Source organism: Pelodiscus sinensis, chromosome 19, assembly GCF_049634645.1.
Source record: "Pelodiscus sinensis isolate JC-2024 chromosome 19, ASM4963464v1, whole genome shotgun sequence".
In the NCBI taxonomy this organism is placed as follows: domain Eukaryota; kingdom Metazoa; phylum Chordata; order Testudines; family Trionychidae; genus Pelodiscus; species Pelodiscus sinensis.
The window spans coordinates 5,094,867-5,121,969 of NC_134729.1; the positions used below are offsets into that span (position 1 = coordinate 5,094,867).

The 27,103-nt window shown below is 66.5% G+C and overlaps 2 protein-coding genes across 8 annotated transcripts; one reads left to right on the top strand and one right to left on the bottom strand.

Annotated features, from left to right (window-relative positions):
• The first annotated feature begins 433 nt into the window (after window positions 1–433).
• On the top strand, window positions 434–11,220 carry DDX23 (DEAD-box helicase 23). Its single transcript, XM_075901996.1, has 17 exons — window positions 434–587; window positions 2,755–2,924; window positions 3,010–3,102; window positions 3,743–3,842; window positions 4,482–4,547; window positions 4,732–4,870; window positions 5,024–5,157; window positions 5,460–5,572; window positions 6,076–6,219; window positions 6,457–6,682; window positions 7,317–7,462; window positions 7,590–7,767; window positions 7,839–8,081; window positions 8,291–8,442; window positions 8,631–8,739; window positions 9,582–9,756; window positions 10,206–11,220. The coding sequence occupies exons 2-17, from the start codon at window positions 2,755–2,757 to the stop codon at window positions 10,427–10,429; spliced, it is 2,412 nt and encodes an 803-aa protein (XP_075758111.1). The 5' UTR covers window positions 434–587; the 3' UTR covers window positions 10,430–11,220.
• A 599-nt stretch (window positions 11,221–11,819) lies between these two features.
• Window positions 11,820–26,536, bottom strand: CACNB3 (calcium voltage-gated channel auxiliary subunit beta 3). Of its 7 annotated transcripts, none has more exons than XM_075902001.1 (14): window positions 23,136–24,257; window positions 21,475–23,100; window positions 18,284–18,406; window positions 17,762–17,884; window positions 17,466–17,581; window positions 17,041–17,105; window positions 16,565–16,584; window positions 16,150–16,230; window positions 15,319–15,377; window positions 15,065–15,174; window positions 14,449–14,600; window positions 13,990–14,085; window positions 13,267–13,416; window positions 11,820–12,959 (listed from the first exon to the last, which is right to left on the bottom strand). In XM_075902001.1, the coding sequence occupies exons 2-14, from the start codon at window positions 21,517–21,519 to the stop codon at window positions 12,678–12,680; spliced, it is 1,422 nt and encodes a 473-aa protein (XP_075758116.1). In that variant the 5' UTR covers window positions 21,520–23,100; window positions 23,136–24,257; the 3' UTR covers window positions 11,820–12,677. The 7 variants fall into 7 exon arrangements, 6 of the variants coding, with proteins under 6 accessions (XP_075758116.1, XP_075758115.1, XP_075758114.1 ...); XM_075902000.1 differs by having other exon boundaries at window positions 21,475–21,994; window positions 22,171–24,257; XM_075901999.1 differs by having other exon boundaries at window positions 21,475–21,994; window positions 22,113–24,257.
• Between the last annotated feature and the right edge of the window lie 567 nt (window positions 26,537–27,103).

Consider the following 27,103-nt stretch of genomic DNA (forward strand, 5'->3'; position numbering starts at 1 on the left):
GTCCCCAGGGGCCGTGCTGCTGGTGGGGAGAGGAGGAGCAGGCTTGGTGTCTTCTGCGGAGCCCAGCTGCATGGGAACCCAATGCACAGAGGCTGGATGGGTGGGGGCAGGGCTGGGTGCACAGGAGGAACTGGAGCAGGGGCGGTGAGGCCAGAGGGCGGTGTTGGGGGGGGGGGGAGAGGGAGAAAGAAGCAGCAGTGAGGCCAGGGCCAGTGATAATGAGGGTGGGGGTACAGGCAGGAATGGGGGGAGGAGGAAGGGCAGTGATGGGATTGGTGCTGGTGCAGCAGGGCAGGCTGCTGCCAGCAGTTGGGGGGGGCGGTGGCAGGGCGCGCTGGGGCAGCAGGGGGCGCTGTTTCGGACTCAGCGCCGGGAGCGACCTTCCCTAGGATGCCGGCGGCGAGCCGCGCGGTGCCTGCTGGGAGCGGTAGTTGCTGCGCTGCGGACGCGGTCGCCGCCGGCCGCCCAAGCCGGCCTCGCTTTCCCGGCATGCCGCGCGGCGTTGCGACAGTGTCGCGCGGGGGCCTGTCGTAAGATGGCGGCTGCTGCGCAGGGGCTGTGAGGCCTAGTAGGAGGCGCGGCGCGGGGTGAGTGCGGCGCTGTGGGGCCCCGGAGCGCTCTCGGGGGGAGGGGAGCCCGGCTCTCGGGGCAGCCGGTCCTGCTGCTCCTGGGGGCAGGGGCTCGAACCCGCCGCCCTGCGCCCCGCAAGCCACAGCCGGAGCCCGGGCCCTGTTGTGTCGGGGGGGGGGGCAGAGCCTGGGCCCCCTGGGGTCTCGGGGGGGGGGGCAGAGCCTGGGCCCTGGGGTCTCGGGGGGGGGGGGGCAGAGCCTGGGCCCTGGGGTCTCGGGGGGGGGGGGCAGAGCCTGGGCCCTGGGGTCTCGGGGGGGGGGGCAGAGCCCGGATCTCTGGGGTCTCTGGGGGGGGGGCAGAGCCCGGATCCCTGGGGTCTCTGGGGGGGGGCAGAGCCCGGATCTCTGGGGTCTCTGGGGGGGGGGCAGAGCCCGGATCCCTGGGGTCTCTGGGGGGGGGGCAGAGCCCGGACCCCTGGGGTCTCTGGGGGGGGGGCAGAGCCCGGATCCCTGGGGTCTCGGGGGGGGGCAGAGCCCGGATCCCTGGGGTCTCGGGGGGGGCAGAGCCCGGATCTCTGGGATCTCTGGGGGGGGCAGAGCCCGGATCCCTGGGATCTCTGGGGGGGGGGCAGAGCCCGGATCCCTGGGGTCTCGGGGGGGGCAGAGCCCGGATCTCTGGGTTCTCGGGGGAGGGAGGGGCAGAGCACGGACCTCTGGGCAGTCTCGTGGGGTCAGGACAATGTTCCCTCTAATTCCTTCCATCCATGTGCAGAATACATTTTGCGTGCCCTGAGGCATGTGTGAATGTGCACCACCAGTAGGAACAAAAACCTAGCTGGGGGCGCTCTGCTAATCATCTGGGTGGCATCTGAATGTCTCCTGAGCAGCCGCACAAGCGCCCAGCTTAGAGGGAATAGTCTGGGATGCGGAGGAAGCCCCCTCTGCTGGGTTCTCTCGCATGGTTGGGGAAGAGGCGGAAGGGAGTCTGGGAAAAGCCCTGCAAATCCACAGATATCTGTGGGTGTCCCCACACGCGGATGTGGATGTGTGTATCTACGGCTCATTTGCGTGGATGTGGTTGCAAATGTTGGATCTATAACACTGCATATATTCTGGTCATCTGTGGATGACCCTTTTATACCCACAGGTCCTGCTTGGATACCGCTGCTAGGGATGTAAATATACAAAGTGAACTGGTTAAACGATTTAATTGTAATCAATGAACCGGTTAACTGTATTGCTGGGGTCTGGCCATCCTGCTGTGGGGGGGGCTCTGCCCTCTGTGTGCGGGTGGGGGACTGCTCTGGCCAGCCTGCTGGGGTTGCGCTGTGCTGTAGATGAGGAATTGCTCCAGTTGGCCAGCTGTGGTCACGCCACGCTGTGGACTGCTGTGGCCATCCACTTGGGGTCGCACTGTGGGCGAGGGACTGCTTCAGCCAGCCCACTGGGGTTATGTCACGCTACGGGTTGGGGACTGCTTTGTGTTGTGCTGCGGGACTGCTCCAGCCAGCCCACTAGGGTCAGGCCACGTCACAGGTGGGGGGGCTGGTCCAGCCGGTCAGCTGGGGTCGTGCCATGGGCGGGGGACCACTCTGGCCCACGGGTTCCTGTCAGCCGGGCCACAGCAGATGGGGGACTGCTTCTTCCCCCCCCCCTCCGTTTAACCAGTTATCTGGTGAGCATGCTAGTATGGCTAATGCTTACAGGTAACCTTTTACGTCCTTAATGGATGCGGATATCCGCAGCTCACTTTTGCAGATACAGATGCAGGTACAGAACTTTGTGTCTGTGCAGGGGTCTATTCCTTGGTTCTTTCGTGGAGTTGCGGGGGAAGTGGACTCCTGGATTCTCTCCCAGGGTTAGGGTCATGGGTTTACTGTGGTAACCCTGTATTAAAAAGGGTGTATGTCCTGTGAACTGCCCAGACACCCCTGCTGCACCAAGGCCAAAATAGGGAATCACCCTCTTCCCTTCCCCTCTGCCCTTGGGCCAATTCTGGATGGGAGTCAGCGCCCCCCAGAGGGGAAGATCCTCATTCTCTGCTCTCCCCAAGCCAGCCCGCACCTAATGATGTGTCCCGTGTATTTTTTTTTGGGGGGGGGGGGCAGTGCCAAGCTAATGGAAGCTCAGTTCCCCTCTCACACCCTCCACACCCCCATTAACAGCCTCTTACTGCCCTGCACAGATGGCTGGTGACGTGCCCGACAAGAAGGAGCGGGACTTGTCACCCCCCAAGGAGGAGAGGAAACGTGCGAGCTCCCTGGACAGGGACCGTGACAGGAAGCGACACAGGTCTCGGGAGAGGAGGCGGGGCAGCCGATCAAGATCCCGCTCCCGTTCCAAGTCAGCTGAGAGGTAGCAGCCTCCAGGCCTAGGGGTGGGGGGCCGTGTGGTTGGCTCTGACAGGCTGGTAACTGATCCCCCGGCTCTACCCTTGTAGGGAGCGGAGACAAAAAGAGCGTGAGCGGAATAAGAAGGATCGCGAGAGGGAGAAAGATGGGCACCGGCGGGACAAGGACAGGAAACGCTCCAGGTAAAACCTTGCACCCCCACCTCTGCCAGTGCGTACAGTGTTATGGGAGAGTTTCTGGGAATGCAACCACTTCTGGGGTGCAGCATGAGACATCCGCACTGCACTGGCACCCGTTTGTCAGGTTAAGACTGGAAATGAGCGGGGTCTGGCCGGGCTGGAGATTTCAGGGAGCAGAATGTCCTTGGCCAAGGTGTGATGTTGGGGTCTTGCCACCACCCTGTGGAGCCGATAACGATGGCGAGGGGCAGGGCCCTGGTTCCCCTTCTCCTCCAGGAGATGTCGGCTCCAGCAGGCAGCGCCTCCTGCCCAGTAGTCGCTGAGCCAGCAGCCCCTCTTCCTGCTGTATCTCGGCTTTGCCTGGGGTGGCTTGCGCTTAACAGCCAGAACCTGCTTCGCCGAGACCCCAGCCCGAGTGGCCCTGCGCCAGGAGGGAGCTGCCTGGTTCCCAGCACTTTCTGGATAAATGGGAGCCACAGAGCCCCACGTGTTCCTGGAGACCTTGCCACGATTGCCGAGTGGGACCAGGATCAGTGGGCGCGTGGCCCCAGGCCTGCTGCATGGGAGGCGTGAGAGGCGTTGAGCTCTGGCTGAGGGAGAATTCGCCCAGGAGCGTCTCATGTCTGCTTTTTCACTCCCTCAGAAGCTTGTCCCCGGGCCGTGGCAAAGACTCCAAATCGCGGAAGGAGCGAGACTCGCGGAGGGGGGAGGAAGAGGAGGATGCCGCCTTGAAGAAGGAGAAGGTGGGAAGGCAGGAAGATGGGCAGCTCTGGGCTGAGGGGCCATGGGAGCCATGTAGGGGTGGGCACGGCCAGTGTCAGTCTGCGCGTGCTCCAGGGAGCATGCAGAAGATGCGGTGCCTGCTCCTGTGCCTTGTTGGGCCCTGGCGTTCAGCCTCCGCGTGCTCCGTGTGCGTCCTCTGGGTTCCCTGCCTGGGTCTCAGGTGCAGTAGCCCAGCCCCCCGGGAGCAGCTGGGGGTCTTCCCTTGAGCCTGCCTATTCCAGCCCAGCCCCCAAGCTGTTCTGCTGCTCGTCTCTGCGGCTGCCTCAGCCAGGTCTCCCCAGAGCCCCCTAGGAAGGGGCCGCCCGTCTGTGGGTCGTGAGGGTTGTTCTCTGCGCACACAGCCGTAGAACTGAGACCCCTCCCCACCGCCTGTCCCATCGCAGCCTCCTGTCTGGCTCAGTCTGCTGGAGCCCAGGAGTGTCTTGGACGGGCACAGGGCAGGAACCCCCTCCCCCCTGCTACCCCAAGCGCTTCGATGCTCCAGGGGGCCATGTGCTGCCTGTGCAGTTTGGGGCAGGTGGGCTGGAGCCGGGGGCAGGTGGGCTGGAGCCGGGGGCAGCCATCCTGGCTGAGGAGATGTTAACTCCTTGTGTTTCCAGGCCCAGCCTCTGTCTCTGGAGGAGCTGCTGGCCAAGAAGAAGGCTGAAGAGGAGGCCGAGGCCAAGGTAAGAATTTCGTCCCCATCCCCGCTGTAGGGGCATCTTCCCCTCCTCCATTGCTCTGGCAGAGCAGACATGGCCCCTTTTCCCCCGGGTCTGGAGGCGGTTCGGGGCTCCCCACGCAGAGTGAGCCGAAGGGTCCGCTCCAGGGCAGGCCTGGGCACTGCTCACTGCCCTCTCTGCCCCCCAGCCCAAGTTCCTGTCCAAGGCGGAGCGGGAAGCTGAGGCCCTGAAGCGGCGGCAGCAGGAGGTGGAGGAGCGGCAGAGGCTGCTGGAGGATGAGAGGAAAAAGAGGAAGCAGTTTCAGGATATGGGGAGGAAGATGCTGGGTAAGTGCCCCCCCCCCCCCCGCAATGCACCCTGGGCAGCCCTCCCGGGGAGCAGCTTGCAGGGCCCAGGCAGCCCTGTCCAGCTTGGGGGCCAAGGGGGTGGGGCTGGGAAGCCATGCCCTGTTCCCATCCACCCTGTGTCCCTCCCCCCAGAGGACCCCCAGGAGCGGGAGCGCAGGGAACGCCGGGAGCGCATGGAGCGAGAGACTAACGGCAACGAGGACGAGGAGGGGAGGCAGAAGATCCGTGAGGAGAAGGACAAGAGCAAGGAGCTGCATGCCATCAAGGTGCCCGCCATGCCAGGGGCCCCAAGGCTGCCCCCCACGCTCCCTGGGCAAGGGAGACGCTGGGGGCCCAGGACCCCTGGGTTCTAGCCTGGCCTTGGGAGTAGTGATTACAGCAGGGGGTGGGGCTGGGACTCAGGACCCCGGGTTCTCTTCCCTTGACACCCTCTGTGACCTCAGACAAGTCCTTTTACCTGGCCTTGGTGGGACTGATCCTCTCTACTGGGGTGGTGTGGGGCGGGGGGGGAGCTGGCAGCTGGGCTGGGAGTTGGAGGCTGACAGCGCGGCTGGGCTGCCCCCTCCAGGAGCGGTACCTGGGCGGGATCAAGAAGCGCCGACGCACCCGGCACTTGAACGACCGCAAGTTCGTCTTTGAGTGGGACGCCTCCGAGGACACGTCCATCGACTACAACCCGCTGTGAGTAGGGCAGGGCAGACAGGGCAGCCCTGCTACGGACTGGGGGCTGGAGAGGCGGCTGGGGGTGCACAGGGGCGATGGAAGCACACAGCGGCTGCCCGTACAGCGGGGGGGAGAGTCGTCTAGCAGTGCTGGAGTTGTGCTCATCTAGTGCAGCAGGAGAGGGGTGCAGAGAGCCAGGACTCCTGGGTTCTGTCGCCCATTCTGGGAGGGGAGCGGGATCTAGTGGTTAGAGCTGGGGGGGGGGTCAGAACTCCTGGATCCAGGAGGGGAGTCAGTTTAGTGGTTAGTGCAGGGCACAGCAGTGTGAGGGGCAAGATGCATCAGTCCCAGGGAGGGGAAGCTCCCTGCCCCAGAAGGGTGCAAAATAGCAGGTCGGCTACCTGTGTGGAGCAGTGGGAACCAAACCTGGCCCCAAGCCTGCCCCGCCGGTTCCCCCTCTGCCTGGGCTATCCTGAGATCTGCCGGGGTCCCAGGCCAGCAGGCTCCGTCTTCTCCCCCAGGTACAAGGAGCGGCACCAGGTGCAGCTGCTGGGCAGGGGTTTCATCGCTGGCATTGACCTGAAGCAGCAGAAGCGGGAGCAGTCGCGCTTTTACGGGGACCTGATGGAGAAGAGGCGGACGCTGGAGGAGAAGGAGCAGGAGGAGTGAGTGACCCGCTGGGGCGGGGGTCAGGCCAGGGCACCGCCACCTGCGCCCCGTGGCTTGGCCAAGGCTGGGTTTCCCCTTCCCCGACTCAGCCTTGCTGGGCCGGAGATCCCTGGCTGGGTGGGCTCTGGATGCCGGGACACAAGAGTCCCCGTGGGCCTTGGGGCGGCCCAGTGCATGCTGGGACGTGTAGGGCTCGTTGGCGAGACCTGAGCTGCTCCCCTCCCTGGCGCCAGGGCCCGGCTGCGCAAGCTGCGGAAGAAGGAGGCCAAGCAGCGCTGGGACGACCGGCACTGGTCCCAGAAGAAGCTGGATGAGATGACGGACAGGGACTGGCGTATCTTCCGGGAGGACTACAGCATCACCACCAAGGGGGGCAAGATCCCCAACCCTGTCCGCTCCTGGAAGGACTCCTCCCTGCCCCCCCACATCCTGGAGGTGATAGACAAGTGTGGCTACAAGGTGAGAGCCGGGCTGAGCCCTGCAGCTTCTTGGGGGAAGGAGTGACTGGCCCTTTGCTATCAGGAATCCAGGTCCAAGCTTGGGTCTCGTTGCTTGGCCTGGAGGTGGGAACTGGGTCTGGACGTAGGGCTCTTGTCTCTGGTGGGGACGGGGGAATGCGAACGAGGGAGCCAGGGCTCGTGGGCAGAGCTGTCAGGTCCATAGAATGGTTCAGGGCAGCTTCCCTGGGCCTCGCACTTTGCCCCCCCCCCCCCCCCCATTCCCCATCCCCGGAGGCTGCTCCAACCATCCTATCAACACCCAGGGCAGTCTGGGGGATTACCAGGGAGCCTGGTGCCTGTAGCAGGGATCGCACTAGCAACCCAGCACCTGCTCTGCTCCGCTGCCATCTCCCAGCCAGGTGGCTTCACTTTCTCTCTCTCTGCACCAGGCCTCTTGGTAATCCCCTGGGTCATGTCTCTCTGGGGAGGGGGCAGAGCTTGGGTGAAGAGATGGGGCAGAGGTGGGGTAACCCCGGGCCCTGCACCCCCTTTGGTTGCTCTGCTCCTCGGTTTAGTTCCCTGCCCCACACTCCCCTTGGTGAAAGGGACATGGGTCCGTCTCCATCCTGTGTCTCTGTTTTTCGCCTGCCCAGGAACCCACCCCTATCCAGCGCCAGGCCATCCCCATTGGCCTACAGAACCGCGACATCATCGGCGTGGCTGAGACCGGCAGCGGCAAGACGGCCGCCTTCCTGATCCCGTTGCTGGTGTGGATCACGACGCTGCCCAAGATCGACAGGTGTGGCCCGAGCAGGGGAGGGGTGGCTGCCTGGCCGGGGGTGCCGGGGCACAGGAGGGCATTCTCCGGGTGTGGGAAAGGCTGGCTCCGGGGTGAAATGGTCCCACGGGTGTTCTATCGCCTGCAGGATCGAGGAGTCGGACCAGGGTCCCTACGCCATCATCCTGGCCCCGACTCGCGAGCTGGCCCAGCAGATCGAAGAGGAGACCATCAAGTTCGGGAAGCCTCTGGGGATCCGCACGGTGGCTGTCATCGGGGGCATCTCCCGGGAGGACCAGGGCTTTCGGCTGCGCATGGGCTGCGAGGTGAGTGCCGTGGCTGGGGGCGGCCGGGGCCTGGGCCCTGCGGGCTCTGAGCCTCTTGCTGTCCCCTGCAGATCGTCATCGCCACACCCGGGCGACTCATCGACGTGCTGGAGAACCGCTACCTGGTGCTGAGCCGCTGCACCTACGTGGTGCTGGACGAGGCGGACAGGATGATCGACATGGGCTTCGAGCCCGACGTGCAGAAGATCCTGGAGCACATGCCCGTCACCAACCAGAAGCCCGACACCGACGAGGCCGAGGATCCTGAGAAGATGCTGGCCAACTTCGAGTCGGGCAAGCACAAGTACAGACAGGTCAGCGGGGCGAGGCCCAGGGCCGAGGGGAGGGGGGCAGCCATGGGGCTGGGAGCCGGGGGGAGTGGGGAGCCCAAACAGGTCGATTGAGGGGCCATCCAGCCCGTTCTCTGGTCCCGGGCTGCTGCCCAGCTGGGTCCCATGCCCTGAGGGCGGGGTTGGGAAGGGAGCCTCTGCAAACTGCTGCACCCACGGGCCCTCTCTTGCAGACGGTGATGTTCACAGCCACCATGCCCCCCGCCGTGGAGCGCCTGGCCCGCAGCTACCTGCGCCGCCCTGCCGTGGTCTACATCGGCTCGGCCGGCAAGCCCCACGAGCGCGTGGAGCAGAAGGTCTTCCTCATGTCAGAGTCGGAGAAGAGGTACGAGGGGGGCCAGTGGGGGCTGTTGCTGGGGAGATGCGGGGGCTGGGGTGTCAGGATGTCGACCAGGTTCCTGTGGGGGGCTCTGGCAGGGGCTGTCCTGGGGCACGGTGGTGGAATGGAAGCGGATTGTGGGGGGCGGTGTCTCTGACGGGGGGGGCCTGATTCTCTGCCTGCTGACCCAACAGGAAGAAGCTGCTGGCCATCCTGGAGCAGGGCTTCGACCCGCCCATCATCATCTTCGTCAACCAGAAGAAGGGCTGTGACGTGCTGGCCAAGTCGCTGGAGAAGATGGGGGTAAGTGCCAGCCCCCGAGGGGTGTCAATGGTCGCCATGCAGGGCCAGGGCAGGCTCACTGGCTCTAGGGGACCCCAGGGCCCAAGCTCTTGTCTGGTGGGTCCCCGTGCTGCTCTGTGGGTCGGGTGCGCTGGGCAGAACCCCTGGGGACCGTTCAAGGAGGGTCGGGTGGGAAGCCGGCCTGCTGCCATGGGGTCGGCTTGGCTCTCCTGCTGCCCGGGCACTGGCCTGCGTGTGTCCTGGCGGGAGCGCGCCCAGGAGTTGCAGCCCTGTTCACGGCACGCCCGGCTCCACAAGCTGCAGTGGGGGCCTGGCTACACAGCCGCTGCTGCTGTGCCAACCCTGTGGGCAGGCGAGGGCGCTGGCTTGCTTGGCGGGGCGGGGGAGCTGCAAACTTGGCCAAGTGCTCTCTGACTCGTGGTGAGTTACCGCCATTCTGCGGAGGCTCCTGCGCTGCAGGCCACAGGACCTCTGGACAGTCAGAGCCAGCGTGCAGGGACGCTTCCTACGTCCCTGCGCTGAGCCATATGGGCCAGGTGAGCCGGCCTGGGGGCTGTGGGGGGCAGGGCGCCCATTCCTTTGTACGTCCCTTTGTTGCCTGCTGCCGGGCGGGGGAGACGTCTGTGCTGCCCTGCAGGCGGGCCGTCAGCTGGCAGGCTGCACGCCGGGTGGGCTGGGGGCTGCATGTGACAGGAGCTCTGTGGTCCACCCGTCTGCCAAGGGGCTGGAGCCTGCGGGTGAATTCCCAGGCCCCTAACAGCAGGGGCTGCCGCTGGCTCTGTGCCGGGCTGCGGGGCGGCCTGCCCGGCCCTGCGGTAAGTCTCCCTGTCACCCCCACGCAGTACAACGCCTGCACCCTGCACGGCGGCAAAGGCCAGGAGCAGCGAGAGTTCGCCCTCTCCAACCTGAAGGCCGGCGCGAAGGACATCCTGGTGGCCACGGACGTGGCTGGCCGTGGTATCGACATCCAGGACGTCTCCATGGTGGTGAACTACGACATGGCCAAGAACATTGAGGGTGAGTCCCGGCCTTGGGGGGACACAGGGACACACAGGGAGTGGTGGGGTGCAGGGCTGCGTGGGGGCTTTCCCCTCGCTCGGTGCTGACCCCAGGACCAGCCCACCAGAGGGGCCCTCCGCTGCTGCAGGCTGACGGGGACCGCGTCTCTGGGTTGCAGAGGGATGTTTCCTCTGTAGAGGCCCATTGCCCCACCTCCTTCCCGACTTCACTTCCTGTCTGCACATTCTCCAGCTTTCGGAGGAGGCAAACCAGAGGGTCGTTAGATCTCAGGGCAACTGATTAATCCTGACATCTGGCCGGAATTCCAGCCTGGGTGACCCGGTTCGGTCTTCCTGAAACTCCCCGCCCCCAAGCACTTAGCTAAGCTGCTGTTGTGCAGCTGCCATGCCCCACCCCAGAAGTGGCTGCATTTCAGTGCGCTGTCTGATCCTGGTGTTTCTCTGCAGATTACATCCACCGTATCGGCCGCACGGGCCGAGCCGGCAAGAGTGGCATGGCCATCACCTTCCTGACCAAGGAGGACTCCACAGTCTTCTATGACCTAAAGCAAGCCATCCTGGAGAGCCCCGTGTCCTCCTGCCCCCCGGAGCTGGCCAACCACCCAGATGCCCAGCACAAGCCAGGCACCATCCTCACCAAGAAGAGACGGGAGGAGACCATCTTCGCGTGAGTCCCAGGCCAAGGGACTTGGGCAGCTGGGTCCTGGCTGCCATCGGCTACCAGCCAGCACCCCTAGGTACCAGGGGCTGCCAGGCCTTTGGAGCTAGGCCCCCTTCTGCGGGGAGCTCTGCAGGTCACCTGCGCCCCCCCTCCCCCACCTCCTCATCAAGGAGGGACTGATGGAGGAAGAGCCCCCATTTTGGGGCAGCAGCTGTCCCTGTGCTCCCAGGCCTGAACTTTAGCAGCCTGGATTGCAAGCCTGGCCCCTCGTGCGCCACAGAGGGCAGCGCCTGTCAGAACACCTGGGACCAAACTAGGCCACTGGACCCCCGGCTTCACTCGGGTCCTGCTCTGCTTGGCTGCTGACCCGGAAATCCAGCCCGGGACACTTCTGGCTCCCTTGGAAGGGAGTCGAGCTGAATTCACCCCACCCCCACCTCATGGAGAAAAACTGGGACTGAGCAGAGACCAGCCAGCCCCGGCCTGTAGCCTCGCCCCCCCCCCCCCCTTTCCAGGCTGGCTCCCCTGAGGAGGGCCCTGGCACAGAGGGGGCAGAACCCTCCCCCGCTGGCTTTAAGGGCTTAAACCAAACCCTCTTCACAAATGACGCAGACTGTGCGAGGGGGGTGGGGATCTGGCCCCAGGCAGCACCCAGAGCTTCTGGCTCCTTTTGGGGCGAGTCTCCTTTGCGGGGGGTGGGGCCTGTGTTCCAGCAGCCGGTGGGACATGGTGCCGGGGCTTTTTGTATGTGTAAATTCTTGTTGACTCGAGCGCTGCAGGAATAAAACTGCTGAGAGCGTCTGTGTGCGCAAGACACTGGGCCGTGTCCGGCTCCGCGGCCGGCGAAGAGCCAGAGCTGAGGTTGGGTGGGGGGGGCATGGCGGTCTCCCCCCTCCCCCCTCCAGCCAGCTGGGGGCGCTGCTGCTAACGAGTCAGTGAGCCTCCCTGGTTCCCCACCTGTGTCCTACAGGACCCCTGCCAGGAACCCCCTGGGAAGGCCTGCCCTGCCCTACAATGCCCATGGAGGGAGGGCCCTACTGTGTGCTCGGCACCTTCTGGAGTCTTTAGCTGCCCCGGTGAGGTGGTGAACAGGGCCCCTTATGCTGCCTGGGCTGCCCACAATGAGCTTTACCCCGCACGGATTTGGGGGCTTTCCAAAGGGGACTTGTACCCCCTCAGTGAGCACAGGCCCAGGGGTTCTGGCACCCAGCCCCTTATAGCCCAGGGGGTTCTGGCACCCAGCCCCTTCCACCCCCGGGGGTTCTGGCACCCAGCCCCTTATAGCCCCGGGGGTTCTGGCACCCAGCCCCTTCCACCCCCGGGGGTTCTGGCACCCAGCCCCTTATAGCCCCGGGGGTTCTGGCACCCAGCCCTGCCCACGGACAGACACACACAGACCATTTCTAAACTGCAAACGCTTCTTTGTTAAACAGGCTGCAGGCGGCAGTGCAGTAAGTGCTTCCTACGAAAGAGCCAAACCAAGTGTGGGGCTGCTCCCTGCCTCCGGGCCGTGCGAGGGCTCGGCCCAGCTCTCCCCTTAGTGCAGCCCCTGCTGCCCCAGCCCAGTGCCTGCCACACCCTGAGGCGCAGTCCCCAGTGCAGCCGGCGGAGGGCGGTGGGTGTGGTATGGCCAGGCTGCGTGGGGCAGTGGCTGGCACTAGTGGTTACGGGGTGGGGCAGTGGGGCTGGGAAAGTGAACGGGGAGGGCAGGCAGGGAGTGAGTGCACAGGGGCAGGTCTGCCTGGGACCCTCTGCCTAGCAGCACCTGCCGGGGCGGGCTGAGATTCCCCATGCTTGCAGGGGTGGGGCAGTGCCCTTTTAGCTGAACTCCATGGCTCTGCCCTATGGCAGGGGGCTGGTAGCCAGCAGTGCCCCCATCTCTGCAGGTTCAACCCAGAGACCTGGGGTCAGCTGGTGTGTAGGACCCAGGTGTCCTGGCTCCAGCCCTCTCCACAGCTGCACTTAGCAGCAGGGGGCCTGTGGCATTTCCCTCCAGGGAGATTGTCTGAGCAAGGGGAGGGAGCGGGGGGCTGCCGGCTTCCCCACCCGTTCAGCCAGCTGGATCCAGCTGCCTGAGGCGCCGCACGCCTGGCAAGGGGGGCTGCTGGGGGAACCTAGCAGGGCCCCCAGGGGAAGACGGGGGCAGGCGGTCAGCCAGTGCCGGGGCCCGTGGCTCTGGTCTGACGCTGCAGGGGTGCGTAGTGGGGCCCTGGCTCGCTGAGCCCAGGGCAGGAGACAGGCAGGCTGGGCGGTGCCCCTCAGTAGCTGTCCTTGGCCCAGGGCCGGTTGCGCTGCCAGTCCCTCTCGGGGTTAGGCTCGGCCTCGCGCTGCAGCAGCCGGTCCTGCGAGTCGTGCCCGTTGGCGCTGTGCAGGCCGCTGTTGTGGTGCCGGTGGGGCTGGTACAGCTCTGGGTAGGCGTCCGGGTACTCGTCCTCCAGGTGCTGGGAGCTGCACTGGGAGGAGGCTGCCCAGGTCTTGCGGGAGGTCTCGCTCGCCTCGTCCGACGGCTCGCTGCTCCGCTCCCCCAGCAGCTGCTGGTTCTGGGGCAGAGAGGTGGAGTCAGGGCCCCACCCAGAGTGCCGGGGGGGGGGGGGCATGCCTCACTCAGAGCGCTGTGCAGATGGGGCTGCCATGGCAAGGCAGGCGAGGGGGCTAGATGGACGGTGCCCAGCACGGCCCTGGCCCCATGGCCCCAGGGAGAGCCCTTTGCCCTGGGCAGAGCTCCAGCCATGGCGGGGCTTTGCAACGCCCCCTCGCTTAGCAAGGTCTGGCCACCTCCAGGCTGTGGGGCAGTGGCTGGCCGGGAGGGAAGGGGCTGCCGCCAGGGGGGGGCCGTGGGGCGGGTACCTGCAGACCGGGGATGGCGGTGGGCGGCGTCAGGAGCGGCTGGGTGCCTAGCGGGTTGTGCGTGGCTTTCCAGTACACCTCCAGGTACTCAGCCAGGTGCTCGCAGGCGTCCTCCAGTTGGTTCTCATCCAGGATCACATCAAAGAGCTCCTGGGAGCAGGAAAGGGCCCACTCAGTGCAGGGGTGACGGGGGTGGGGGGCTGGAGCGGGCAGCAGCCAGGGCTGCAGGGTCCCACCCTCGCCCCACCCCCACGCTCACCGGCGGGCGCAGCAGCCTGAGCTGCAGGGTCCCACCCTCGCCCCACCCCCACGCTCACCGGCAGGCGCAGCAGCCAGGGCTGCAGGGTCCCACCCTCGCCCCACCCCCACGCTCACCGGCAGGCGCAGCAGCCAGGGCTGCAGGGTCCCACCCTCGCCCCACCCCCACGCTCACCGGCAGGCGCAGCAGCCAGGGCTGCAGGGTCCCACCCTCGCCTCACCCCCACGCTCACCGGCGGGCGCAGCAGCCAGGGCTGCAGGATCCCATCCTCGCCCCAACCCCACGCTCACCGGCGGGCGCAGCAGCCTGGGCTGCAGGATCCCATCCTCGCCCCAACCCCACGCTCACCGGCGGGTGCAGCAGCCAGGGCTGCAGGATCCCATCCTCGCCCCACCCCCACGCTCACCGGCGGGCGCAGCAGCCAGGGCTGCAGGGTCCCACCCTCGCCCCACCCCCACGCTCACCGGCGGGCACTGCACCAGCTTGTCCGCAGCCATCATCTGTACGTTGAGATGCTTCATCTGCGACTTGCCCCGGGATTTGATCAGCCGCTGCAGCACCTGCCCAGGGAGCAGAGCCCATCACGTCTCCGGGCCGGGCCAGGCCAAACCCTCCTCCTACCCCCACTCCTGGGCCAGGAATAGCCTCCATCCCCCTCCTAAGCTGGGCAGAGCCCCCAACCCCCAGGTTCTCCCCACTCCTGGGCCTAGCTGTGGGCTTGGCAAAGGAGCGAGCCTGCAGCAGGCTGACACTATTGCACAGGGCAGGCGTGGCTCGGAGCTGCTGGGGGAGTCCTCCAGGTGGCCAGGCCGGCCCCAACGTGGCGCTAGGGGGCGCTGTGCCACAAGGGCTCAACAGACCCCCGGTCCCAGGCCAGCCCTGGGGGTGCGGCCTGGCCCCGGGGCTCCCGCGACCTCGCTCACCTTGGGCGAGGACACCTTGACGTAGACCACGATGGGGGCCAGCGAGGTCTTGGCCAGCTGGGCCGGGTGGTTGATGGTGTCGGCGTCCAGCACCACCAGCTGCAGAGCCTTGGCCAGCTCGAAGATGCGCTCAATCTCGCTCTGCACCTCGGCTGGGGGGGAGAGTGTGAGCCCCCTGGCGCCCCCCACCCTGGCAGGCGAGGGAGGGAGCTCCCCTCCCCTGCTTGCCTGGGGCCCCAGTGGCTCCCCACCCCCTGCCTGGGGCTGCTCCTGCTCTGCCCCGGGAGCCGCACAGCCTGTGGGGCTCAGGGCCTGGTGGCTGGGGAGGGGGGGTGAGCCCAGTCGCACCCAGCTCATGTGCCCTTTCCTGGCAGCCCCGGGTTGCCCCATCTCTCTGGCTACGGGACACTTGGGCCAGGGAGCCGTTCTCTGCCCCGCAGGCGCCAGGACCCCGGGGCGTCCGGCCAAGGTGGGGGGTGGGCTGAGTCCTTCGCTCAGGGGTTCGGGGAGGGGCTGGAAGCCTCCAGTCTGACTCGGCTGCTTTCCCAGGGCAGGCTGCTGCTTCGGCCAGGCCCCCGGGGGGGTGGGCTGGCTGCCCCAGCCCCGCAGGACTCACCGATGCTGGAGCGGGTGGTGGAGCGTTCGATGATGGCGCGCTTGCCCGGGTTGTTGAGGACGGAGCGTTTGGCGAGGGACAGGTCGGCGGTGACGCGGGTGATGGAGATCCTGAGCGGGCGAGAGGGCTGGTGTGTCCCCTGGGGCCAGGCGGCTGAGACACCCTCCCCCCCAGCCAGGCTCAGGGCTGCCTGGGGAGGGGAACGCCAAGCACGTGGGGGCAGGGGGCACAGACACCGTGCCGGGGGGTCTCACCTGCCATCAAACCTGTGCTTGAGGAAGTCGAAGAGTGCCTTCTGCATCATGTCCGTCACCTGGGGGCAGAAGGACCCAGCACGCTCAGCCAGCCCAGGTGCAGGGGGTGCCCCAGGCCCGCCTAGTGCTCCAGAGAGGGGTCAGCGAGGGCCAAGTTCTGCCCCAGCCCTTCCTCCTGTGCAGGCACCGCCAGGCAGCAGATGGCACCAGGGAAGGATGTGCCAGCTGGGAAGGGAGGGAGATGGCAGCTGTGCCAGGACGCTGCGGCCTGGCCATCTGCTCTCCAGTCACGTTGGCCCGTGAGGGCGGGGGGCAGGCAGGCGCAGAGGCGCGAGCCCCCGGGGTGGGGGGGCAGGCACAGACCAGGACGGAGTCACCGGCATGTCTGGGCTCACTGCCTGCACCGCTGACCCCTGCAGGAGAAAATCTGAACTGCTCTGCTGTGTGTCAAAGCCCCTCTCCCGCCCTCACCAGGCAGGCGCTTTCCCTTAACTGGCTGCCAGGGCCTGGGCTCTGCCCCCTACGGCGGCTGCAAGGGGAGCAGTGCTGACAGCGTGGGGGCGGGGGCAGGGGCCTGGGAGAGCTTTTGCCACATGGGGTCCTGCTGGGAGTCAGAGGGCTCCTCCCACCAGCTGTTCCCTGGGAGCCCCCGTTCAATGTGGCACTGCTAGTGACAAGCCCCCCCCAAGAAACGGCTCCCCCCAAGCAGTGGGGTTCCTGCTTCCGCTGAGAGCTCAATCCACTTTCCTTTTGCCAGACAACGCCCCCCCCCCCCCCCAGTGCCGGCTGGGAAATCCCCCCCCCCAAAGCTCCATCCAGGCCCCCTCCTACCTCGTATCCTTTCAGGGAGGGGCCCACCAGCACCACCGGTCTCATGGAGGGAACCACGTCGTAGGGCGGGATGTGCTCTGTCTGGGAGAGAGGGGTTGGGGCAGGTCAGGGCCTGTCGGCGCGGGAGGGGGGGCAGAGGGGTGCTGGATGGCCAGCGCTGGGGGGCCTCAGAACCAACAGGCTGGGGTTCATCAGCCCAGGTGTCCTGGCCAAGGCCCCTGAGCCTGCCTAACCCCACCCTGCAGCCTGACTTGAGCCAAGGGGGCTTTCCTGCCCCTCTGCTCCAAGCGGCTGCTCTGCAGTTGCGGGGCAGGCGAGCTCCGCCCCAGAAGTGGCCGCACAAACTGGCAGGGTGTGAGCACAGCTCACCCCACCCCCTGCCGGCGACCCGGCCGCACCTGCCCCGGCCACTCACCTGCTTTTGCTTCTGTTTAGCTTGTGGAAAGGAAAGGAGAGACAGGGTTGGTGAAAGCAATTTGGGAGCAGCAGCGAGTGAGGGACTGGGGGGGCCCCAGTGTGGGGACAGTGGGGGTCACCCCGACTGCAGTGGGAGGCGCTAGCTTGCCTGGCCAAGCCTCATGAGCTGAGCTGAGCTGTAGCAGTGCTCTGCTCCTGCCCGAGCCAGCCCGTGATCCCTGCAGGGGCGGGGTGCCCAGGGCACCCATAGGGCAAGGCCGGGGATCAGAGGACATGGTGGCTGGCAGGGTGGGGCTCATGGCTCTGGCCCCTCCAGCCCCAGGGGGCGAGTCCACCCATTCCCTAGAGGGCCCCTCCAGCCTGGCCTTTGTGCCCTGCCTGGTGGGGGGCAGGGCTATGCAGAAGGGGCTGTGGAGTGGGGGGGGGCTGAGTGGTGCGTGGGACCTGCCCACCGGGCTGCGCTGCAGCCGTTACCTAAGGACGGGGGAGGCGATCGCCGCTTGCTGGGGTCGCCGAGGCCGGAGGCGTTGCCAGATCGCCTGGGGAGAAGCGACAGTGAGTAGAGGGAAGCCCTGGAGGTGGGGGGGGGGGGGGTAATCACAGGGGAGGGGGCAGCCTGGGGGCGAGGAGTATTCACAGGCGGCTCGGTGTGTGACATGCCTACACACCGTGCACCACGCCTGCTCCCGTGGCTGGGCCCCGCACAGGTTAACAGCCTGCTACTGCTGCCAGTAACGGAGCTGCCTTGGAGCCTGTCGGAAGCTCCGGGCTGCGCTGCTGAGGTGCAGGATGGGCGTGCTGCCGCTGGCTCCCCGCAAGGATGGGCGTGACTACGCTGACCCCATGGGACCAGGCTGCAGGGGACGGGCCCAGAGATTCCCCCCCGGCGGCCCCTTCACCTGGCTTTCTGCTCCTGCTTCAGCCGTATGGCCTCCAGCCGCTGGGGGCTGGGGATGAAAGCGACGTCCCCCCCCTCCTTCACTAGCCGCCCGATCCACCAGTCATTGCTGTATTTCTGGGGAGACACCGACAGGGACTGTTGAGGGGGCGAGACCAAGCCCTGCCCTGAGACGGCAGCCGGCTGGCCTGGAAGGACGGGATTCAGGGCAGCCTGGCCCAGAGGGAGCTGGTGGCAGGGCCAGCATCAGACCCCGGGCTCCCAGTCGCTCCCCCACTAGCCCGACGCCAGGCTCACCTCCTTGATGTGCAGGAAGTCTTTGGCTTCGAAGTTGATGGCGGATCCCTGCACGGGACACTCCTCATCCAGGGCTCCGCAGTAGCTGACATTGGTGCGCACAGCAAATGCTACCGGCTTGTGCTGGGGAGAGCAGGGACATGGGGCGGGGGTCAGTGCTGGGCAGCCGGGTGCCCCCATGGGCCTATGGCCCCAGTGGTAGAAGGGATCCCACTCCCCTCTGACCCACAGGCATTGGCAGCTGCAGGAGGTAGGAGGCCAGGCTAGATGGGCCCCCAGCCTGATGTCAGGCAGTGGAAAGAGGGGATGCCCTGCTGGACCGGCCAAAGGGAGAAGGGCCTGGGACCTTCCCCAGTATGATCTGGTTAAGCAGGTGCATGTTCATCACTGCCCAGCGGTGTGTGTCCAAGCCCCTATACTGCTACTGGAGCAGGTTATGGGGAGGGGCCCTAGGTTTGTGATCCACTACAATCCACAGTGCCCTTCCTGTGCAGAGCCCGCGTCTTGGCCCCGCCTGGCTACCTTGGCCCTCTCCAACTGCTGCTGGGCCTGGTTCTCCACCTCGCGCTGGGCGGTCTCACGCTCCTCCTCCAGGGACACGTCTGAGTCCAGGGACGGCCGGCTGGTGTAGGAATCGGCTGAGCCCTGTGGGGAGGGAGCTGAGTGCCATTGCCGCAGGACGCTGCGCTGCTGGAGCCCAGACACCCGACCCCCTCCCAAAGTGCACCCAGCGCTGTGCTCCCATGGCCAGCACTGGCTCCCACGGGCCCTCCTGGGGACTTGGCAGGGGGTGGGTGCAGCTGCCAGCCCCGAGGTGATTACAAATAGCACCTTGCAGCTGCCCTCGTGCACCCCTCGTGCACCCCCCATGCAAACCCTGAGGCTACGGGAAGGCCACATTTTATGACACGTCTGCACGTGGGGATCACCTGGGGCCAGCACATCAACACTGGGGGCTGGGGACCGTGGCGTGGGGGAGCCCAAGGCCGGCACTTTGCTTGCAGGGCTCCTGAGGGATTTGCTGGCAGCAGGCAGGGAGCACCTAGTGGCATCAGATGGCCCTGCTGTGCCCCGCCAGAGGGTCAGCATCACAGAGAGCTCGGCCTCCTGCCCTCCCCGCAGAGAGCAGCCTGGTCCAGGGGCAGGGGGTTGGTCCCTTATCCCCCTTCCCTGCTGGGCATCTGCTCCGTGCCTGGCCCGGGTTCCATCCCCAGATGGCAGAGGGAGTAAATCCGCCTCCTGGGAGGGTGAAGTCAGCGGCACGGCCATGCCAGCGCCCGCTTGGGGTAAACACTGAGCCGCCGTGGCTGCCAGCTCCGCTCACACGCCTGCCAGGCCTCCGGGGAGGGGACTGCACAAACAGGCCTGCACATCCCAGGGAGCGGCCAGGGAGGGAGGGGGGACAGAGGCTGCCCCCCGCCCCAAAGCGCAGAAATGTAGCGAGCATGCTCCGTGGGGTCTCCAGGCTCTGCGGAGCCGGCTGGTCCCAGCTCCACTGCCCCCCCCCCCCGTATGTGGGGGGTTGGGATCATTTCTCTGCACTTCTCAGCATCGGATTTCATCTGCAATTTTCTCGCCTTGGCAGCCAGTTTGGGGAGGCCCCGTTGTGGCTCTTCGCAGCCTGCTCGGGGCTGAACCCCCTGGCGTCGGTTTGTATCCTCTGCAAACGGGGCCTCTTCTCGGGCAGCCCTCCCCCTGGATCAGCAGTGGCCGTGAGCAGCCGGGGCTCAGCACAGATCCCCCAGGACCGGCTGGTCAGCTCCTCCCCCGGCTTTCCTAAGTTCAGCCACTTCCTGACCCAGGAGAGGACTTTCCCTGGCATCCAGGGCATCTTGGTTTCCATCCAGGCCTTCGGATGAGGGACCTTGGCAGCGGCGTTCTGGAAATCCAGATCCACTGGCCGGCTGGTCGCCTCGGCCACGTGCTGGTCGGCTCCCTCCAAGGGGTCTGGCATCTGGACAGCTGTGACTTCCCTCCACAAGCCGAGGTGACCCCCCCCCCCATCCTTTGCTCGAGTTTCTACCCATTGGCCCAGGACGGAAGTGAGACTTGGGGGGGGTATGGCGGGGCTTGGGGCCCTCGCCACCTTTCCCAGCCGGCTGGGCCAGACATCAGGGTCTGAGCAGGACGGGGCGTCCGAGGTGGGAGCCCAGTGTTGGGAGGGGGGCGCCCCAGAGACTGGCCCTTCCTTTCCCAGCTGCGTGCGCCCCAGGAAATGCCGACCCCGCAGGAACCTTTAACCCTTTGCAGGCTGAGACCACAGACCCCCTGTGACCTACGCTCCCGCCAGCCCTGGGAAATGCCAGGCCCCAGCTGGCTCAGTGGGAGCCGTTTTGTTGTTTCATCTGATTATCCGGCCCCCCTGGCGCCAGCCCACACACCTCAGAGCTAAGCAGATGTGCCCGCCACGGGTGCCCGGCCCCACGGGGCAGCGCCCAGCCCACAAATGCCAAGTCTGGCCCCAGGCTGAGCAGGACCAGGGAGGGTGGGACGCCTGCCCCACTTTGCCCAGCACTTTCCTCCCCGATGCCCCCTCGGCTCCCCTGGCTCCCCAGCCCTCCCATCACCACCTGCCCCCCAGAATCCCCCACTCTACTCATTGCGAACCTCCAGCCCTGTTTTACCCCAAGGCTGAGCTCCCCCCATGAGCCCCACAATTCCCAGCTGACCCTTGGGGTGTGGGTGCACGAGGCAGGGCACCATGCAGTGGCTGCTGGGGGCAGCTGGGGGGGGTTCTGTGCCCCCTCCCGCGGGAGCCGCCTGGTTAAATGAGCAGCTCCCGCTGCGTCCCCAGAACAAAGGCAGAAGCTGCAGTGAAATATTTATAGGTCCCCAGCTCTGTTTCTGAAAAGCAGCTTCCTCCCCCCCCCCCCACGTCCCCTCCTCCGGGAGCGACTCCAGCTGCCCCTGCCAGGCTGCGTGAGCCAGGCTCAGCCATGGGCACAGCTTCTCCCAACTCCCCCATTCTCACTTGTGCCCCCCTCTTGTCCAGGGTCCCTCTGCCCCGCCCCCCTGCTCTGGCCTTCTCCTGCCCCAGCTCTGATCCCAACCCCCCATCCCTTCCCTGGGCTGGCGGGCGCAGACCCAGGGGCTAGCTGTGCGGGGAGGGCACAGGGCTCTGTCCCGGGCGGGTGCTGCTGTAGGGGCCTGGCCCAGCTCCGAGTGCAGCCCCTATGGCCAGGCTGGGACAGGCACAGCCTGGGGCTCTCCTGCACCCTCCGCCCAGTGCCCCCCAGCTGGCCCCCGCAGCTCAGGGGCACAGTGCCCCCCCCTTTGCAGGACACCTCACCCCCAGCCAGGGGCTGCCCCCAGCATCCCTGCCCCCACCTTCCGACAATGCCAAGAGCACCTCTCGCTTACAGCCCCCCGAACCTGGTGCCCCCCTGCCAGGTGCAGAGATGAAACCCACTGCCCCATGCAACACCCACCCCAGGCCAACACACAGGTGCCCATCCAGGCCTCTGAGCCCCTGGGCCTGCCGCTAGGTGCCAAGTGTTGTTCACCATCCAGCCCCCCGCCCATCTCCCCATCTTCTGGGAGCGGGGCTGGAAATGCCTCCGCTGCTCTGGTGCTGCAGAAATAGCCGGAGGGCGGGGGAAGGGGAGAGCTGCCAGAGCCCCCAAGCCCCCAACAAAGGCAAGCACCCCTCTCGCTCCCAGCCCTGTGGGGAGGGGGCTCCCTGCCAGCCCCCCAAGCCGGCGCCCCCCACTCACCACCTCGGAGTCCTCGAAGCCATGGAGATAGGAGTCGTCGTACATGGGGGAGCCCGGGAGAACGGGGGCCGGGGAGAGGCAGGAGGGAGCGGAGGAGGGGGAATGGCTCCCCAGACGGGCGCAGACTCGACTGGTCCCACCCTGCTCGGCCGGGCGGGGGGGAGCCAGGGCTGGCGGAGCAGCCGCGGCCGCCCCAGGGCTGGGCTGGGGCCCTGCAGGTCCTGAGCCCGGCTGCACCTGCCTGATGGGGCTGGCAGTGGCTGGGGGGAGGCGTGGAAGGGAGGCCAGAAGGAGCAGGGAGGGGAGGGGGCGTGGCAAGGAGGAGCGAGAGGCAGAGAAGAGCAGAAGGGAACAAAGAGCTGATGCCAGGGAAGGAGGCGAGGCAGAGGCAGCTGGAGGAGGGGGAAAGCAGAGAAGGGGTTCCAGGAGCAACCCACAGCATGTGGGGCAGGGAGGTCACGCGCCCTTCTGTGCACAGACTTACACTAGTGCCAGGATCCGTGTTCTCCTGTGCACAGATCTACAGTTCCCCCCTCCATGTGCAGTAGTGCCAGGATCCGTGTTCTCCTGTGCACAGATCTACAGTTCCCCCCTCCATGTGCAGTAGTGCCAGGATTCGTGACCCTCCGTGCACAGACCTACAATCCCCCCTCCAAGTGCACTAGTGCCAGGATCCGTGTCCCTCCGTGCACAGACCTACAATCCCTCCTCCATGTGCACTAGTGCCAGGATCCGTGTCCCTCCGTGCACAGATCTACAATCCCTCCTCCATGTGCACTAGTGCCAGGATCCGTGTCCCTCCGTGCACAGATCTACAATTCCCCCTCCATGTGCACTAGTGCCAGGATCCGTGTCCCTCCGTGCACAGACCTACAATCCCCCCTCCAAGTGCACTAGTGCCAGGATCTGTGTCCCTCCGTGCACAGATCTACAATCCCTCCTCCATGTGCACTAGTGCCAGGATCCGTGTCCCTCCGTGCACAGATCTACAATTCCCCCTCCATGTGCACTAGTGCCAGGATCCGTGTCCCTCCGTGCACAGACCTACAATCCCCCCTCCAAGTGCACTAGTGCCAGGATCTGTGTCCCTCCGTGCACAGATCTACAATCCCTCCTCCATGTGCACTAGTGCCAGGATCCGTGTCCCTCCGTGCACAGATCTACAGTTCCCCCCTCCAAGTGCACTAGTGCCAGGATCCGTGTTCTCCTGTGCACAGATCTACAATCCCTCCTCCATGTGCACTAGTGCCAGGATCCGTGTCCCTCCGTGCACAGATCTACAATCCCTCCTCCATGTGCACTAGTGCCAGGATCCGTGTCCCTCCGTGCACAGATCTACAGTTCCCCCCTCCAAGTGCACTAGTGCCAGGATCCGTGTTCTCCTGTGCACAGATCTACAATCCCCCCTCCAAGTGCACTAGTGCCAGGATCCGTGTCCCTCCGTGCACAGATCCACAATCCCTCCTCCATGTGAACTAGTGTCAGGATCCGTGTCTCTCTGTGCACAGATCTACAATCCCCCCTCCAAGTGCACTAGTGCCAGGATCTGTGTCCCTCCGTGCACAGATCCACAATCCCTCCTCCATGTGAACTAGTGCCAGGGTCCGTGTCTCTCTGTGCACAGACCTAGTGCCAGGATCCGTGTCTCTCTGTGCACAGACCTAGTGCCAGGCTCCAGACTCCCAGCCTCTGAGTAGCTCGTTCCGCGGAAATAAAAAGGTGATTAACATTTGAGTCCTTTGCTGGCCATTTATCAGCAGCCAAGTGGGCACAGGGAGAGCAAAGAGGGGCCAATGATGGGTCGGGGGCTTCCTTCTCGGACAGCAACCTGCTCTTCCAACTCAGCCAGCTACAGAGAACGTGCTGCCCCCGGCAGACCCCACCACCAGCTGATGGCGGCTCTGGGCAGGCAGAGAAACACCCTGGTCCTTGCCCGGCCTAACCCTCCCTCACCCTGTATCCCACCGCACCCTGCCCCAGAACGCACTCCCAGCCATCCTGACGCACGGGGGATCAAACCGGGGCCTGGGCAGCTCATTCCCCAGGCGGGCTGCATCTGAGTGGCACCCTCTATGGTGCTGCAGCAGGGCGGGGGGGGGGGGAGTCTGTGACACGCCCACCGGGGGCCCCACCCAGCTCCCAGAGCTTTGGGGCCCTGCTCTGAACTACGCCCCAGCCTGCCCTGGCACCGCGCTCAGCCCTGGGGCCTTTCCAAGCAGGCTGGGGGCAGCCGGGAGTGGGGCATGTGAGTGCAGTGCATGGGGGTGTCCACCCCACAGGGGCCCCGAGTCCCCGAGGCCAGGGTGTGTCCCTCAGGCCCTCTCCAGTGCCCAGTGGGGGCAGGCAGGAGGTGTGTGGAAGAGGAGAGAGAATTTATTTCCCCCCCAGCTGGGCACCCACCACCCTGCCACACCCCACCCTGGTACCCCCCCCCCCGACTCTTGGGCCTGGTCCCACCAGAGTGGCTAGACCCCCTCCCCATGTCCCAACAGCTGGTGAGAGGACGATAGGCAGGAACCCTGGACCCCAGCCCAATGAGCGGGGGTGTGAGGGAAGCTCCAGCACCTTGCCCCAAATCTCACCCCCCAACCAACCGCCTCAAACTCCACCCTCCACTCAGCAGCATCAGCTGTCTGCCCCCCCCCATGGCTGTCCCCTCCTTTCCATGAGCCTCTTCCCCCTCCTGCTCACCAGGCTCCAACAGCCCCCCCAATTCACCTGTTCCCCAGCCCCCCGGATCTCCCACTCCCCTGATCCCAAGGTCCTTGGCCGAACCAGCCCCTGTATCTCCCCATTCCCCGCCTGGCGCCCATCCCCCTCCCAGTCCCCCTGCCCCCAGACTGCGCCTGCCTGTCCCCCAGATTTCCCCTCCCCCCAACACTCCTTGCCCATCTATATTTTTTCTCCCGTCCCTCCCTGGGAATCCCATTCACATGCACAGCGATGGGCAAGCCCGGGGGAGAAGGGCGGGTGGGCCGGGGGGGGGGAAGGGCTGGGGAAGATGGATGGACGGGGGGCAGGGAAGGTCTGGGGGCGCTGGGGGGCCGGGGGAAGGGCTGGGGGGCTGGATGGACGGGGGCCGGGGGAAGGGCTGGGGGGGCTCTGGAGAGGGACAGGACGGGGGGGCGGGGAAAGGGTTGGGGGGCAGGGAAGGTCTGGGGGCGCTGGGAGGTCGGGGGGCAGGGAAGGGCCGGGGGGGCTCTGGAGAGGGACAGGACGGGGGGGCGGGGAAAGGGTTGGGGGGCAGGGAAGGTCTGGGGGCGCTGGGAGGTCGGGGGGCAGGGAAGGTCTGGGGGCGCTGGGAGGTCGGGGGGCAGAGAAGGTCTGGGGGCGCTGGGGGGCCGGGGGAAGGGCCGGGGGGGCTCTGGAGAGGGACAGGACGGGGGGGCGGGGAAAGGGTTGGGGGGCAGGGAAGGTCTGGGGGCGCTGGGGGGTCGGGGGGCAGGGAAGGGCCGGGGGGGGCTCTGGAGAGGGACAGGACGGGGGGGCGGGGGCCCCGTTACCTCGTTCAGCAGGAAGGTTGCGCTGGAGTCAGAAAAAGACATAGACGGGGCCAGCGAGCCCGAGCCGAGCCCCCCCCCGCGCCGCCGCCCCCCGCTCCCTGCGCCCGCAGCTCGGCTCTGCCCGGCCGCTCCCCGGGTGCGTGGCCGCCCCCCTCCGCCGGCTGCGCCCGCTCCGCGCCCCCCACCCCTCGCTCGCTGCGCCCTCCCCTCCCTCCCCGCCTCTCCCTGCCAGCCCCGGCGCCAGCTGGCGCCCCTTCCCTCCCCCACTAAGGGGCCCCGGCGCCCTATTAGCGGCTGGGGGGGGGGGACTGAAGGCGTCCCCGGGGAGGGGCCCGCGCTGGGGGGGGGGAAGGCAGCTCGCACCCTGATCCCCCTCTCCAGCCGATCACAGGAATGGGGGGAAGAGCAGTAACCCCCCCCCCGCACAGCAGAACAGGACAAGGGCATCGCCCTGACCCTGGGCAGGGGACTCGCTGCCCCACCCCCGAACTGCCCCCATGCTCTCCTGGCTGCAGAGGGGTGCACCCCCCCCCACGCAGGCACCTCACAGAGCGGTGTCCCCCCCACTCCGAAGGGCTGGGGGGATGGGCCAATTTAATCCCTTGTCCAGGGGGGCTGCTCCCCTCCCCCCCCGCAGAGCCAAGGGGCTGCTCCCCTCCCCCCCCCGCAGAGCCAGGGGGCTGCTCCCCCTCCCCCCGCAGATCCAGGGGGCTGCTCCCCCCCCCCCCCGCAGAGCCAAGGGGCTGCTCCCCCTCCCCCCGCAGAGCCAGGGGCTGCTCCCTCTTCTCCCAGTTCCAGTGCTGATTTAATAGGGATGAACTAGCCACTTGCCGTGGGAGAAGCTGCAGACAAGCTCCCCCTCCCTCCACGCCCCCAAAACCCCGTTATCCAAAAAGCTCCCCCAGGCGGGAAGCCTGCACACTCAGACTCTCCCAGCAGGGGGCGCTGGAGGGGCAGGTGCCCTGCCTGGAGGTGCTCAGCTAGTCCAATCCCAGCCTCCCCCAGCAGGAGGCCCTGCAGGCCCTGCTGGATGGAGCAGGGTGCCCCTGGGGGCTACTCCAGCCCCAGGGGGAGTTTGTGCAGTGGGGTGTGAGAGGTGAGCGCCCAGGGCAGGGCTGAGCCCTCAGTCCCCCCCACTCCTCAGCGGGACTCCCTGGCACCTGCCCTGCTGCTCCCCTCATCCCCCCCCCCCCCCCCCCCCCCGCAGCCAGCTCCAGCCCGGCTCTCCCACCTACCTCCATGCTGTGCCCGGACTCCGGCACCTCGGCCCTCACCGCCTGTCCTCCCTGCAGCCTCTTGCTGGGGGTGGGGACACGGCAGGAGCCTCTAGCAGCCGAGTCTGCAGCCTGAGCCCTCTTTCAGGGTCAATCCAACCCCCCCCACAAACAGTGCATCCTCTGCCCCCCCCTTTCTGCTGGACCCACGGAGCGGCGCAGTTCAGCTGGACAGACGGACGGTCCGTGGTCCTGTGAGCCGGGGGACCCTCGTTACCTCGTTGAGCAGGAAGACACTGGAATTGGAGAGAGACATGCAGGGCGGCTGCTTCACAGGAGGAGATGCACCGGCTGCCTCCTCACCCAGCGCCTGGCTGAGCAGCCCAGCCCAGCCCAGCTCCCGGGCTCTCACAGGACACAGGCAGGAAGCCCAGCCCACGGGCTCCCACGGGACAGCTCCTGGGACAGCGCACGAGCGGCTCGTGTGCTCTCCCGGGACGGTGCACGAGCATCTGGCGGAATGGTGCACGAGCAGCCGCGGGCTCGTGGGCTCTCGTGGGACAAGACGGGGGTGTCGCGTGGGACGGGGTGCGGGCATGGGATGGGGCACAGATTTCACGTGGGCATCATGTGGGATGGGGTGCTGTGGTGGATGGGGTGCAGGCTCAGGCCTCCTCTCCCCAGTCTGGGTCCAGCCCCGCAGAGCACCTTGGGGGGCCCAACCCGGCCCAGTGTTGGCTCAAGGACCCAGAGAGGCAGAGCCGAAGCTCCCCCCTAGGGCGTCTTCCCTCTGCTCCTGAGCCCTTGTCCTCAATTCTGCCCATTCACTGAGCCCGGAGGTGGCTTGAGGCCTATGCTGATGTGCACAGCTGGGTGTCTGGACCGTGGGCCGAGCGGCTTCCCCTGCACCCC